This window comes from Seriola aureovittata, chromosome 9, assembly GCF_021018895.1.
Source record: "Seriola aureovittata isolate HTS-2021-v1 ecotype China chromosome 9, ASM2101889v1, whole genome shotgun sequence".
In the NCBI taxonomy this organism is placed as follows: Eukaryota; Metazoa; Chordata; class Actinopteri; order Carangiformes; family Carangidae; genus Seriola; species Seriola aureovittata.
Genome location: NC_079372.1, coordinates 24,869,799 through 24,885,001, shown reverse-complemented (window position 1 = coordinate 24,885,001; position 15,203 = coordinate 24,869,799). Strand labels below are relative to the sequence as shown.

Below are 15,203 nucleotides of genomic sequence, written 5' to 3'. Positions count from 1 at the left end.
GCTTTAGTTTTGCTGTGAAATCAAACACGTCAGCGTGAGTCCTTACTTGTCATTGCCCGGCAACTCCAGCAGTTTTTGTCCGTTTATCCTCCAGACAATTTGGTATTTGTTGAGCCGAGGGTCTTTGTAGAAGCGACAGTCCAACAGAGCGCTGGTTCCCCTGAGAGTGCGCACGTCCTGGGGGCTCGCCAGTACCACTGTTTGATCTGAGGGGGAAACAGGTAAATACAGGAAACAGCGTTTTCATTTCATTTTATTTTTTACATTTATTCACGACTTTTTCCTGTAAAGCATTTCCACCCTGACGAGACAAGGTTCTGGGGTCTTGGCACCAAAAAATCTGTGTGTGACTCACTGAAGACTTCCAGGTGAGCGCTGATGGAGATATTGGTGTGTTTGATGGAGCAGGTGTACGTTCCGCTGTCCTCGTGACTGACGCTGGACAGCTCGATCGTCCCATTGGTCAGCAGGGACACACGGGGGTCCGACAACAGAGGAACCATGTCTTCACCCTCCCTACAGAGAAAACACACACACATAAAAACATATTGATCCTTGCGTACATTGATCAGAGGTGTCTCTGCAGCTCTTTCTTTGAGTCTTTCAGGGTTTATTCCAACATTAGACAGCACCAGCAGTAAATCCCGATATCTCCATCAGTGGAAGTGTTTTTTCTGGCTCATCAGTGAATGGATAGTAGATAGAGGAAGATCAATAAATGCATAATGTATGAGGCCTGCAAAATTCACAAGCTCTGTCTCTTGTTACTGGACAATGCAACTTCTGCTCCTCTACAGTGAAAACAGAGATATAACCAGGATTTTATAAATTCTGAGATCATGAGCTTTCCCTTCCCACCTGGGTAAGTTTTGGTAAATCACATAATTTTACATTTTATTTATTCATTTAACTGTCCAATAATATTTTCTGTGTTGTCTTATATTATCGTCTTTACTGCTGGGTTTGTCAAGCTGTTGTTATTTTATTTATTTTTTGCCCAAAATTCAAACAAGATTCTTAGTGTAAAGATCAGAATCAGCTCTAAAATACAACATGTGTAAATATGTGTGTAATATCAAAACATTTTCTGCTTTTCATGTCATTAATGAATCCCCAAATTCCCAGAGATATCACAAAGAACAAACTCAGTGTTGTTAATAGTAGCTTCGACCCTTCCTGTAGTAGTGATTTGTAATTTCATATAAATGAAGCCACAGTGGACTGTTGTTGTTCTGACACCTCTGTCCTTTCACGCTCGTCATTAAAACACTTTGTTTTCACGTGTCTTCTGTCGTATATATCAACATATATATAACAATCATGTATAACAACACCGGGCGTAGAGCTGCTGACTGCTGCTGACTGCTGCTGACTGCTCGCTGCTCTGTGACTCCAGACCTGGGTGTGGTCGGCCCCTGCATGGGACGCTGAGCTACAGAGTGCAACCACCAGGGGGCGCTGCTCCATTCAAAGTAAAGGCCACAACTGAACGGCAGGGACTGATAAAAATCCAGCATACGATCATAAAGCTGCTGCAATTCTTTATTTTTACAGTCGACAGTATTTTAGTCCGCCCCTTAACATTTTCTGACTTCTCTGCTGTGTCAGCAGCTCTGAGCTCACTGGTTCCTACTGAAGATTTAAATCCTTACAAGTATATGGTTTTAATTTTAAAGAAGGCTCAGAGAATCGCTGTGGTTTTTAACAGACAGAAGCAAATAAAGAATTGGTGGGGACTATTTTCAGTGGTGAATTAATCCACATTTGGTGCTGCAGTGAGTATTTGGGGCAGCAGGATGGTGTGTGTGAGTCAGAATAAACTACAGTGTGTGTGCAACAGTTTTTCTAATAGTATATAAGATCCATCCGGCTGTGATACACAGACAAACCTGTCAGTAGGAGACATTCAGTGTTGGTTTGGCTCTGCACTTGAGATTTGTTGACATTCAGAACAAAACAAAATAGTTCCAGCTTTATCCACCGTGAAGATGTTCATGTACTTGTAACAGTGTAAACACAGGAGCACTGAGGGGAGGGTGTGTAACCACAGAACAGACGTGTGGACTGTCTGAGCAGGAAAAGATCAGGTGTAAATAATCGCACTAATGACGGTGCCGTTTCTGTCAGTAGCTGCGTTTTCATTAACATGTTTGATGCACAATTTGAAACTGCGAATGAAAAACGAGTCAACACCTGAATTTAGAAAAAACCCAAATGTCGGAAAACAATGTTTACACTCACATGAGGATTATTCGACAAAGCAATATTTTACAAAAGTGACATGGAAACACTTTTTCCATATTTAAGTCACATGACATGACTTGAGTAGTCACATGACATCCAAAAACATTGCAGACTATAAATCCTGCTGTAAAATGTCCACTCAGTTGGAAGAGTAAAAGGAGTCAATCACCTTTTTTAAGGGTTTAACCTGTGTTTAAAAACCTGTTAATTCTGGTGTAAAATGGGTATAAGTTAGAAAGTGGTGTCTCTGGCATGCACATCACTTTATGCTAATAATCCCACAATGCGATAATGAAATGTTGAAGATTTGAAAGTTTCTGAAACTTGAGTTGACCAAAGAGTAAACCACAGTAACTCTGCTCATAACACATGAACCCACAAAATACCTGAAGATATAAAGGCTGCAGCTTGTGGAATAAGGTTTAGGATTACAGACGGGAAACAGTAGGAGCTCTCCGACATCCCTTTACTGCGCGTATGTGTGTGAGCGTGTCTCACCATGTGACGTGTGGTCGTGGAGAACCAAAGGTTTCACAGTGCAGCTTGATGTCTCCGCCCTCAGTGACTTTGTACACGACTCGATCAGAGGAGAGGATCTGAGGAGGGAGCTCTGAGAGACAGAGGACAGACAGAGACATCAGGATATGAAGTGTTGGAAACAGGCCGAGAGGACAGACAGCCTCACTCCGAGCTGTGTACGTACCGATGACATAGAGGTAGGTGTTGAGGAGAATGGAGCCATGATTGTTGGTGGCCTCACACTGATACACGGCGGTGTCAGCGAATTCAACATCCCTCAGTCTCAACACGCCACCCAGTACACTCCGACGGGGATCGTCATCCACTTCTACAGAAGGGGAGGAGGGGGGAGGGAGGGTGAGACAGAGGAGGGGGGGGGGATGGAGGAGGTGAAAAGGTTAGAAAGACGAGTGTGGGACAGAACGATTTGATGATACTGTGAGTTTGTCAAACAGAAACTGAACAAAGAAATGTTTAACAAGACGCTGCTGTCCAACAGTTGAAGCAGCAGCTGGTACAGGCTCCGCCTCCTCTACCTTTATCCCTTTATCCCTCCTTCTTTCTTTTCTTTTCTTTCTTTCTTTCTTACTTTCTTACTTTCTTTCTTTTTCATCCCTCTTCCTGAGTGTAACACACTGTAAAAAGTGCTGATCGCTGAGTATGATAAAGCTCAACAACTCATAATTACTTGAAGAAAAAAAACAAAACAAAAAAACACAGAAGTTGAAAAGAAGATACAGAAAACATGAAAAACTAGTCGTACCTGAGAGCAGCTGACCGTTGATGCTCCAGGTGATGTTGGGGGTCGGGATGCCCTCGGCCTGACAGTCCAGTCGCACAGTTTCCCCGGGAGCGTACAGCAGGTTCTGAGGCTCCTTCACCCAGTAAGGAGCCGCTGCAACACAAAACAGGCAACTGTGATGTACTGAAGTCACTGAGGAGCTGTTGATTTAACAATTAGATTAAAAGGGTTGAACCTAAAAAACATGAAAGCAAAGCAATCATCAAGAATTAAAACTCTTTAAAAATTATTATTATTATTATTATCATTATTATCATCATTATTATTATTATTACTACTATATCATTATTATTATTATTATTATTATTATTATCATTATCATTATTATTACTACTATATCATTATCATTATTATTATTATTATTATTATCATCATTATTATTATTATTATTACTACTATATCATTATCATTATTATTATTATTATTATCATTATTATCATCATTATTATTATTATTATTATTATTATTATTATTATTATTATTATTATTATTATTATTATTATTATTATTATTATTACTATATCATTGTTAAATTAGCTGTGATAATATGATCAATTCAGATTTAATTCATTACTGAAAAATAAGTTCAGCATCAGCAGAGAAAGAACAGTGTGCTCTTTGTTTGATTGTAAAAACACAAGAGATCCTGGATTTAAAGTATTACTCAGATAAATGTGATGAAGTATTATCAGCAAAATAAAGTTTAAAAAGTAAAAGTACTCATTATGCAGAAATATAATTGAATAAAAAAAAATTGAATAATAAATAGTCGAACAAGGTGACAAAGTACAAGGTAAAATAGTCCACTGTTGGATATCTCAGAATAGCACAGTCAAGTACAATAAAGTTAAGGATATAAAGCTTTACTAATTATGTATCATTAATATACTAAAGTACACAAATAGCTCACTTTAATTGAATTAATCATGAATACATATAGCAGAATACCGATAAGTAACATAAAACACACATATCAGTGACTCACTGATGATAAAATGACACATGTACACCAACATGTCCAGTCCCATCATGTGTGTGTGTTCCTGTGTGTGGAGCAGCCTACCTTCCACAGTGACAGTGAAGGAGTGTGTGATGGAGCCATGGAGGTTGGAGGCTCTACACTCATACTCTCCGTCATCGCTCTGGCTGATGCTGTTGAAGTGAAGCCAGCGGCCGTTGTTTTCCACCAGGCCGCTTGTTTCATCCAGGCTGCCGTCCTTCTTCTTCCATTCCACCTTGGGCGTGGGTCTGCAGACAGACAAGAGGTTAGGACGACAAGAGGAAAGAGAAAAACTGAAAGATGGATGTGACTGTGAGAGAGGATTGATCACAGAGGGAGGAGCGGTGGAAAGAGATTGATCGATCGAGAGCGATATGGAGGAAATTAGAGTTGAATGAACACAGATGATCTTGTTAACGGTGCAATACCCCGTGTCATCGTTATGGAAAAATGTTAATGACACTCCATTTATCGCCATGGAGACGGAACTATCAGGGGGGAAGAAGGATAATTAAAGCGAACACAAAACAGCACTGAAACAGAAGAGATATGAAGTGATTTAATAAAAAGGAAGGAAACCTGTGTCTGAGTGTGTGTGTGTGTGTGTGTGTGTGTGTGTGTGTGTGTGTGAGTGCGCATGAAGAACCAGGATCTTCAGTCCTTATTCGGTGTCACACAAAATATCAAACTACTATTTCCAAAGCCAATAATGAAGTGTCAGGCTCAACCTTTGACCCCGACACGTGTGAGTGAAATTATGATCTGTGGTTTAACACGTGTTTTGTCTTCGTGTTGGAGTTCATTGCCCGACTTGCTGTCAAGTTTGAGAGTGTTACCACCTGTCGAGGGGTTCGTTAAGTGCTTGTTATCTGACATTTATGCAAGCGATCTGGTGGGAACACTGTCCTTGGCTGGGTCACTATGACAGGAATGATGTGATTGTTAATGTTGTGAAACGTCCTTTTCAGGAAACGCTGCATAAGAGTGTTTCCAGTGAAAAGGATCCCACTTGGCCTGTTTGTCTGTCTGTTTTTGTGTTTTGTGTCTTACAGAATAAAAGTAATTCTTCCAATGTGTGTATACTGTGTAAACATCTGAAGGCAACAGGACACACATGTTATTAAATCTCTGTTAATTCATCTGATTCACCAAACTGGTTTTAATTTACCAGCTGCCTTTTGTATGGAAGCAATGAAAGGCAAGTGAAAATGTTTTTTGGCAGGGCTTTTCTTTTTTCATCTGTGAAAACAAGATCTGAGGGAAAACTGAAACAACTTTTGATATTTTGTTTTCAACTTATAAAAATAAACCTGGAAAAAAGTCAGTCTGTTTTCACAGATGACATTAAAAAAACTCTGAGGAAAAATCCTGGCAAAAGAAAAAAAATCACTTACCTCTCAGGGCCTCTGTACTTTCTATTTGTGGTTTATAAAACCAATACTTAATTTGTTATGTGTCACTGTGATTGGCTCAGCTGTTTCACAGTGATGATGCAACTGGCTGAGAGTGTATCTACTGATCACCACACCCTCTGATCTATGTTCACCTTCACCTTTTGCTTTAGGTGAAAAGGGCTGAGTTTGGTTCATGCATGTGCAGCAGCACACAGTCCAGGCACACACTCACTGCAGAACCAGGACACACACACACACACACACACACACACACACACACACACACACACACACACACACACACAGGGTGTCATACAACCTGTTGTCAGACTTCTGAAGTGAAATTTCACATCGTCATTCCTTCAACAGGTCACATGTTACTGCTCGAAATAAAAGATGGTGAATGAATGAGTTTGTGTGAAGGTGATAGGGTGCATATCAGACAACTTGCACATACACACACACACACACACACACTGAAATGGCCGCACACACACTTCTATGGAAATGCAAAGTGAGATCCTTACAGGCCTTTGGGGATGCACTCTAGGGTGATGCTACGACCCCTGAGGGTGTTCACTGTGCTGTGGGTGCCAATGGGGAGAAAGAGATGGGGTTTTCTACCATTAGCAACGTCATTACCTGGAGAGAGAGAGAGAGAGAAGAGAGAGAGAGAGAGAGAGAGAGAGAGAGAGAGAGAGAGAGAGAGAGCATTGATTTGGAGGTTTGATTAAAAGTCAGGACATCTCGGCTTCCATTGCTTTGATTTTGACAATCAAGATAAAAAAACCCTCTTTTTTTTCAGCCCCCTAACTTTATGGGAGTGCAGTACTAAATCATCAGTGTACGTCCTATTTGTGCTCTGTGATGTAGGCTGTAAAAATGCTGAGCAGGTCCCGACAGGGAGATTTGGACTGTAACACTCTGACACCATCAGCAAAACACCACATGAGGAATATCTTTTGGGAGAATGCTGTACAAGAAGAACTGAAGCTGCTCTGGAAGCTTAATTTGGGTTTTTCATTACTTCTGTAATCTTTATGCAATATTGACAAAACAAATAATTTGCTGTGGTTCCTCATGGTTCTGTCCGTTAAGTCTTAAATAAACCCAGCGCTTCTTGTGGGGGTTTATGGGTTTGCAGTGTGTGTTTGTGTGTGTACTCACTGGGTATGACAGTGAGGGTAACAGCAGTCTCGGGGAGGATGGTCCTGGCTGCTGAATACTGGGCGTTGCAGATGTAGTCGTCCCTGCTGTCGCTCCTCAGAAGATTAGAAAAGTACAAGTTCCCGTCCAGGCCGACCATCACTCTGTCACTCTGCTTGATGTGCACCATCCCTGAGACAAACAAGACACACACACACACACACACACACACACACACACACACACACACACACACACACACACACAGCCAATTGAAAACAAGGATGTGATATATTCTTTCCTCTTTGATGTACTGTAACATGTTGTGTGCAGCTATGGTACAGAAACGCTGTTAGTTTCCTAAACATGTACCAGTAAAGCAAAAAGCTTTTTTTTTCTCTTCAGATTGAGGGGAACACTCTTGAGAGCACTTCAGTCGTGGCTTTCAAGTCTGACTTTAACAAAATTGACAACTTAAAAGGTACTATTTCATCAGGATGAGACAGGCGGGCAGAGAGAGAGAGAGAGAGGGAGAGGGAGGGAGAAAAGGACATATAAAAAATGAAAAAAAATATAAAGAGTCATCAGCTTAACAGTGATGCATTCATTAGTTTGAGTGGAAATGGTCTGCAATGCAGCAGTGCGATGCAAATCCTTCCAACGGGGCGGAGATTTTAGAGACAGACAGATACAGATAAAATGTCTGACCGTCCCTGTAGCTACACTGGTCCACCAAATAATTTTCTATTTCTCTTTCTCATTAAACATCCGATGACAGTGAAAACTGCAAGAAAAAAAACATAAAAGTTCAAAACACACGTCTCTGCGTTGTTTTAAAGTCTCTTAAGTGTCTCTATAAGCAGCTCTATAACATGTTAAGCTGGTGTCCATCACATATCAAGCCAAACCATGTTGACACAACAGAAATCAAATCAGATGAAAATACGGAAAAGGTCACACATTGTCCGTATAAAGCACACCGACAGCATTATACACAAATATAACAAATCAAATACAACGGGCGTGTGCGTCATTTTTGGAGCCGCACATCCCTCCTCTGCATTCATGCACAATGCCACGGTCATACCATTCGCTTCTGGTCATGTGACTCGTTTCTCTCCAAAATAAAACAAAGCCTCACATCAACGGCATTTAATTTCCATCCAAAAATGATTTCAAAACTGATATATTTTAGACAAACCTTTTATCAATGTGACCCTTTTTTAACATCTTATTTATTGCATTTTTAATCCCTTCTTAATGACTGTATGGACTTCAATTATCATGAAATTACCATGAAACCACATGAAACCAGTTACAATAGCAGCTAATAAACTGGACAGATGGCACGAAGCCGAGATGAAAGACAGACTCACTCTTGTCCATCCAGTGGATGTGCGGAGGAGTGGAGCTTTCTGGAGGGTTGCAGGACAGGACGATGCTCTCTCCCTCGTACGCTCGCTTACGTACTTTCTGCTGTTTTTGAAGAACCGGTTGAGCTAAAAAAAAAAAAACACAAAAGCAAATTGTTAGTTAAGAACTTCAGCTCACATCACACATCATCAATGCATCAGGACATCTTACACGTTGAACTGACTCTCACTGTGACTTTATCTGATGAGCTCCCTGTTGATTCACTAAAGAAGGACAAGAAAAATCACCCTGTGCCCTTTTAACACATCAGTGGTTGCTTTTTTTCTCCCTGTTGTTTTTACAGTCTCGGTCTCAGGAACAGTTTAGTTCAGGAAGCAGTGATGATGCAGTAAGATGCTGCAGGGAACCTGCAATGAGTCAGTGCTTACAGTTCTATTTCAGCTAACATCAAGCCAGCTTTCTGAGTACAGGTTGATTTCATACTGGATACTGTACGCAGCATTTACTGCTTCACAGTTGCCGTAACACTATTGATCAAAGGAAATAGCAGGGATGTTAATGGCAGAGGGGAGGGGAGGGTTTCACAAACAATGCTGGGATTATTCATAATCACAGGGGCAGTGAAATGAGAGATGCATTACATGTAGAAGTCCCAGTCTATTCTACATCATAATGTGATTCGTCTCACCTTTTCACGTCCTGAGGTTTACTCTGCATTAATTGATTTTTCTATATAGCAAACAAGGATACAGTTTCCTGTTTACAAATCCAGTAGACAGAGTAACATTATCATTCCTTTGGAGCGATGTTGTGTCCACCTGATGAGTATTCCCTCTCTTTTAGCTCTGTGTTTGGTCTCCACCAGCTCCTGAGGGAAATATCTGGCTATTTAGCTGCTAAATGCTCCACTGTGTTCACCAGCTGCTCGCTGACTTTGTCTGTCTGCTGTTTGCTGCTGAACAGACAGAGAGCTGTGGGTCTATTGGAGCAGTTGTGCTGTACACAGCTGCAAGAATATAATGTGTTCACAGGTGGGAAGCCAGTGAGGGATCACATCATTGCTGCTGCAAAACCTTCTTCTTCTATTTTTAATAAATAACATTTAGCACAGAAAAAAAGTGATTTGAAACTTGTATTGAAATTTGTATTAATGTATCTTGCTTTGCTAGACCTGATACTTTATGACAAATAATGTTTATTTACATGTGTAATGTTTATTTTTGTCTTTTTCCGACAACATTAACTTTAGAAATAGATTCAATCATTTTTATTCAAACAGAAACTGTAAAAAATTACAGAGAGAACAGTAGGATGTTTGTGCAGCTGATACTACGCTACTGTCCTGTACTTTGTCTATCTCTCTGCTCTAACTACTGTGTATCTGTTACAGTCTGTGCACCCTCCCGATTGGGTGACGTCACCGCTCTGTCTCCAGGAAATGGTTGCCACGGTAACAAGAGATGAGAGAGCAGAACAGGTGGCCCCAGTCAACCTCACTGAGTCACTGGAGTGTTTATGTGTGTGTAGGAGAGAGAAGAAGAGCTAGACAGAGAGGGAAGTGTGTGTGTGTGTGTGTCTTACTGTACATCTTTCATAACATTTCATTTATCTATGAATCAACATGTGTTATACAGTAGTGTGTGTGTGTGTGTGTGTGTGTGTGTGTGTGACTCACGCTCCACGATGACGTGTACGGTTTGTGTCATGGCAGTCCCGAGGTTGTTGGAAGCGTAGCAGCGGTAGAAGCCTTCGTACGTGTCGAGGGGCTCGTCGTCTTCAGCTTGCAATGTCCCAGATCCTTTACGCTCGAAGCCAAACTCCTTACCGTCCTTTATCCACCGGAAACTAGAGACAGGAAGGGAAAGTTTTTCACCACATCAACAGCATTTAAAAGACAATTTGACTACGAGTGTGAGGATCTAAATATTAGGTATTTAGATCTTGTGGTCAATGACAATACAAGGGATTAAAAGTTTTTATTTTAACAACAGATTAAGACAGTAAATTCGTTTTTATGGCAACAACAAAATAACTTAAATGTATTTTTCATCAAAAGTTATTCAAAGAGGAGGAAATATTGCATTTGTTTTATTTTCGGTGGCGGATTAATCCACATCCTCTTTTTCACTTGTGCTGTAACAAAGCTGCACCCATTTTTCTCAACCGCTGAACTACTGTATGCCTACACACAGATGCAGACATGACAACCTCACACAACCCCACGTCAAATAACCCAAACTATCCCTTTAAAGTTTATACAATGTTCCTGATTATTGGTAGTATTTTTTGCTGTTGTCTTTGTGGAAAAGCTTAAAGGATATGACGTCTTAGTCTCTTTTTGTCAACAAATCCTGTGAAGTTTTGTGTTTCCAAAGCCTTATATTTTATTCCTCTGTGCCATAGAGCTTAATTGTTGTCCCAAAACTGTAAAAAACACATCAGCGAGCCACTCTATTGGGTATTCTTTCATCATCATGAACACACATACTGCAATACTCACTAAAGCACCAAATGTGGATTAATCCGCTGCTGAAAATAGTCCTCAACAGATGCACTTGTAACCAGAGATTTTAGGAAATTACTGAGCCTCTTTTGTGTGTTTTTTTTTAAACAAAACTATTTGTGAGGTGTTTAAATTTATGTCTTATTATTATGTTCTCAGTAGGAATCCATGGGCTGCGGAGAGATGGACTAAGACATTGTTGGTTTAAGTCTTGTCCTCAGATTTGTGGACACAAAAATATACATCACCAGCCTTATCCTCCAAAACAGAAAAAGTGAAGTTTAAGAGAGAGAGAGAGGAAGGAGGTAAGAGAGAGAGCAGGAGGGAGGAGTGGGAGGAAAAGAAAAAAGACAAGAGATATGGAAAGGAAGAGAGATTATTTTGTTATTGCTGTGATTTCATTAGAGGTACATTTATATCCATGCCAACAGAAAGGCCTGAGGGAGAAAATGGACAAACAGCCAGACACATGCATATGTCTTGTTTGTCCATTATATTTGTACAAACAAACACACACACACACACCCACACGCACCCACACACACACCCACACACACACACACACACACACACACACACACACGCTGGGTAAATGAAACCCAGGTCTCGCTGTTGTACGTACATGGGTGTTGGGTTACCAGTGGCCTCACAGGGCAGATTAATGTCCTCTTGAGAAAAGGCTGTGTACGATGTCGGCATCTCCGTCAGCACTGGAGGCTGTGACACTGAACACACACACACACACACACAGTAATGAAATACTCTGGGATGTACAACTGATCGTACAGTAATTACCACTGAGTACAGCCAAGCAAATACACGTCCAGGCATTCTTCTTTATCGGGAGACCAGACCTCCATTGATCTACATCAATGTTTCCCAACCTGATTGTCTGACGTGGCCCACGGCCCTGTCAGATGAACTCCAATAACCCTTCATCAACGCCACCCACGTGTTCCAAATGTGTTCATTTCAACTGATTTCAAACTGACGTCAAACAATATTTTTAGTTTATTTTTAGAGATTTACTTTTAACTAGTTATCTATTCCAATCATTTACTTTGAACTAACTATAAACCGATTATCCTTTACTCTTACCAAACTAGTTAACTAGTGTTAATCTCATCACTCATTCAGTCTCTCTTTATTTCAGTGCTTTAGACATAAGCACGGTCTGTACAGTATTAGTACTGTTAACGTTACTGTATGAAATGAGAATACCTACCATTTGTTTTTGCTAGTTTTCTCCATCTCATTAAAGCTGCTGGGCTAAATACAAAGTTTGCAAAAGGACTAAATGATTCATATCAAATTTCTAGTTTGATCATTACAGTAAAACCTGCATAGTAAATCAACAGCATATAATGGATTGTAACCACATCCTGCTCTAAGTGCCTGGCTAAGGGACTTGGAAATGAGTGAGCTTGTTGAAAGTGTGATAGAAATGAAGAAAACCACAGTTAACCTGCAGTCTGTGACGAACACAGTCAGTCAGATCTGCACACAGAACAGTGCAGAAAAAAAAAGAAAAAGAAAAACAAAAGGGTTTATGATTTTATTGTTTCCTTGTGGTAACATTGTGACTCCGATTGAGACATTTTAGAGTATTCAATTTTTGCTGAGAGGTAGATGAGAAGATCGATACCAATCTCATACTCTACGCTAAATATTAGCTTAGCTGAATGAGTGGATGCAGAGGGAAACAGCTTGCTAAATTTGTGGGGGGGCTCATAACTACATACCCCTCCCTCTGCAGAGGAATTATTTGCTGTGAGACTCTATTTCTCCAAAATCCACCCATCTGACACATGAAATCAAGACAAGTATTGGTGAATGGGGATTCACTGTGTGACTGTGAGGCTGCAGGGACAGATGATGGAGGACGAACAGTCAGCAGCGAAGCAGCAACAGTACAACAGACTGGACTGACGGCCTCCATCATCTGTATGACAGGTGTGTGGGAATGAAGTGTCTGTGATGTTAGCAATCAAGAGAGAGCCATCACACACAAGTTCACACACACACACACACACACACACAAAAACTTCTTCATTGTCACAACAAGGAGAGTCACTTACTGTTATGCACTTTATCTGTTTGTCCATGCGAAAGCAGTGGAAGGAGAGCAGAAAAGAAAACACTTAGACAAGGGCAAGTTTAAAATGCTGTAGAGTCACACTGAGCTGATAAAATAGATGCTGATGTTGATGGCAGATTAAAGAGAATATTTATTGACTTTCCTTGATTCTAAATAACGTTGACATTATAATGACTCGTCTAAAGGATCTGCCTTCCTCTCAGTTTTCTGACTCAGACTCGCTGGCGTCCCGGATCAATTTACATAATGCCCCTCTTTTTTCTCCTTTGCATCTCCCTCTCCAGCCATCTGTCCCTTCATTTTTCTTTCTCCTCTCCTCTCCGCTCATCTCTTCACCTTCCCTGTCTTCCTTCATCCATCTATTAACCCTCTCATGTACATCCTCCGTCCATTCCCTCACTTCTTCTCGTTTTCCTCTACGTCTTCCTCTCCCTGCCCCGCCCAGAGGAGAAGGTCGTCGGCTGAAGGTCGAACTGAACCTGACTCCTCCTCTCATCCCCTCTTCCTCTCCTCTGGGACCATCCTGGCTAAGCCTGCTGACCTTTGAACTTGCTCTGGGGCCAGAGATCATTCTAACCTGATTGTGTGGATAAGTGTATTTATGTCTGTGCTTAGGTGAACCTGTTTAAATGTTAAGTTTGTTAAGACCACATTTTCAGGACCATTTCAAACAAAGACCAGAGCAAACACAGATAATTGCAGATAAATGAACAAGATGAGGAAGAAGGAAAACTTCACTGACAATAACAATTATTTCCTGTTTTGTTTCATTTCAGCAGTATTTGCTCGAAACAAAAAACATCATGATGTTTAGCTTACTTCTATTTTTGTAAAACATACCTTGTGATAATGCATGTGTACTTTCATACTGCACTACAGGTTTAACCTGATGCTGAAAACCGTGAATGGAAAAATTGAAATACTGCAGTATACTCTGCAGATGGTTTAAAGTACTGGTATGACCTTGTAGTTCATTTCCAAACCTAACGGCCTGGGCAAATATTTGTCGGAACGATAACCATGGCAACCATTCACTAGGATCATTGGTGTCCATGAACTCCTTTGAAAGTTTTGACCATTTGCTAAACCCCTTCCCTGAACCGTGTTTGTTTAATCATAGCTTAGCAACACATTTCTCAGTGCTTTCAAAAGCGAAGGAGAATATCATTAGCCAACTACATTATTATGGGGGACTACAGGTTTATGTTAGAAAAATCCTCTTCTCAGGAAGCACTGTGCAGGGGGCAAAGATGCAACTAAATCAGAGTTTAAGCTAAAGTCCTGCTTTTAATATCGCTTAGGAAAGTTCACACTGTAGCAACCCCCAACAAAACCGAGTTAACTACATTTACCAAACACATTGGTTCATCGTCATCGTCATATAGGCCTATGGTGTTGAAAAATAGAAACAATATGCAAACTCATTATTTTAGCATTATATTCGGTATGAAGGTTGCAGTGAGTTTTCATTTTGAAGCGAATCAGCTGGAAGAAGTTCCATAGTGACAGTTTTAGCCAACTGCTTAAAAATGTATATGAATTTCAACGGTAAATGTTGCCGTCCGAGGGGAAAGCTAGACGGGCACAGCAATAGTAACTCAAGGCCATACTGCGTCTTTATGGTTGTAACTCTCGACCCGAGACCACAGTGTGAATGTTTGAACATGTGTGGAGCTGCCAAGTGAGACAAGCTGGTTCAGACGCCCCTGGATCCAGAGGTGAAAGTCCTGTGTATTTTCTCAGAGACAGTGTTTACATGACTGACAGCTGGGACACTTAAAGGCTTGGATCAATGCAAAACTCTCCTGGCCGAATTAACAGTGCAGGAGATTAACAACTGTGTTGCGTGATAAAAAAAGGTTGTGGCAGATGAAAGCTAAAAGTTTTACGGTTGAGAAAATTGATTTTACAATCAGCAGCTTTAATTAAATCAAAGCCAAATTTCATTGAATTTAGCAGCTATGTGCTGTGTTTTGATTTGCAAATTCTACAACAAAGGTCTTGAGGTCACTACTGCTCCTACTCTCACCTCTGACCGACCTTGTCGCCATAGTAACAGCTCCCAATGCTCATGGGTATTTAGCATTTAGAATCATCTGCCAAACTGACAGAGGAGACACATT

General features: G+C 40.7%; 1 protein-coding gene across 3 annotated transcripts in view; it reads right to left on the bottom strand.

Moving 5' to 3' along the window:
- LOC130174695 (neural cell adhesion molecule L1.1-like) overlaps positions 1–15,203 on the bottom strand; it is a 51,969-nt gene that overhangs the window by 16,250 nt on the left and 20,516 nt on the right. For 2 of the 3 annotated variants that reach the window (XM_056384798.1, XM_056384799.1), the window contains exons 3-14: positions 13,061–13,075; positions 11,605–11,707; positions 10,155–10,324; positions 8,482–8,604; positions 7,127–7,297; positions 6,487–6,601; positions 4,629–4,813; positions 3,527–3,658; positions 2,948–3,091; positions 2,743–2,854; positions 356–516; positions 47–206 (exon numbers count right to left, since the gene is read on the bottom strand). In XM_056384798.1, the coding sequence (XP_056240773.1) occupies positions 47–206; positions 356–516; positions 2,743–2,854; positions 2,948–3,091; positions 3,527–3,658; positions 4,629–4,813; positions 6,487–6,601; positions 7,127–7,297; positions 8,482–8,604; positions 10,155–10,324; positions 11,605–11,707; positions 13,061–13,075 (1,591 nt within the window). The remainder of the gene's footprint in view (positions 1–46; positions 207–355; positions 517–2,742; positions 2,855–2,947; positions 3,092–3,526; positions 3,659–4,628; positions 4,814–6,486; positions 6,602–7,126; positions 7,298–8,481; positions 8,605–10,154; positions 10,325–11,604; positions 11,708–13,060; positions 13,076–15,203) is intronic. The other variant, XM_056384800.1, reaches the window with a different exon arrangement.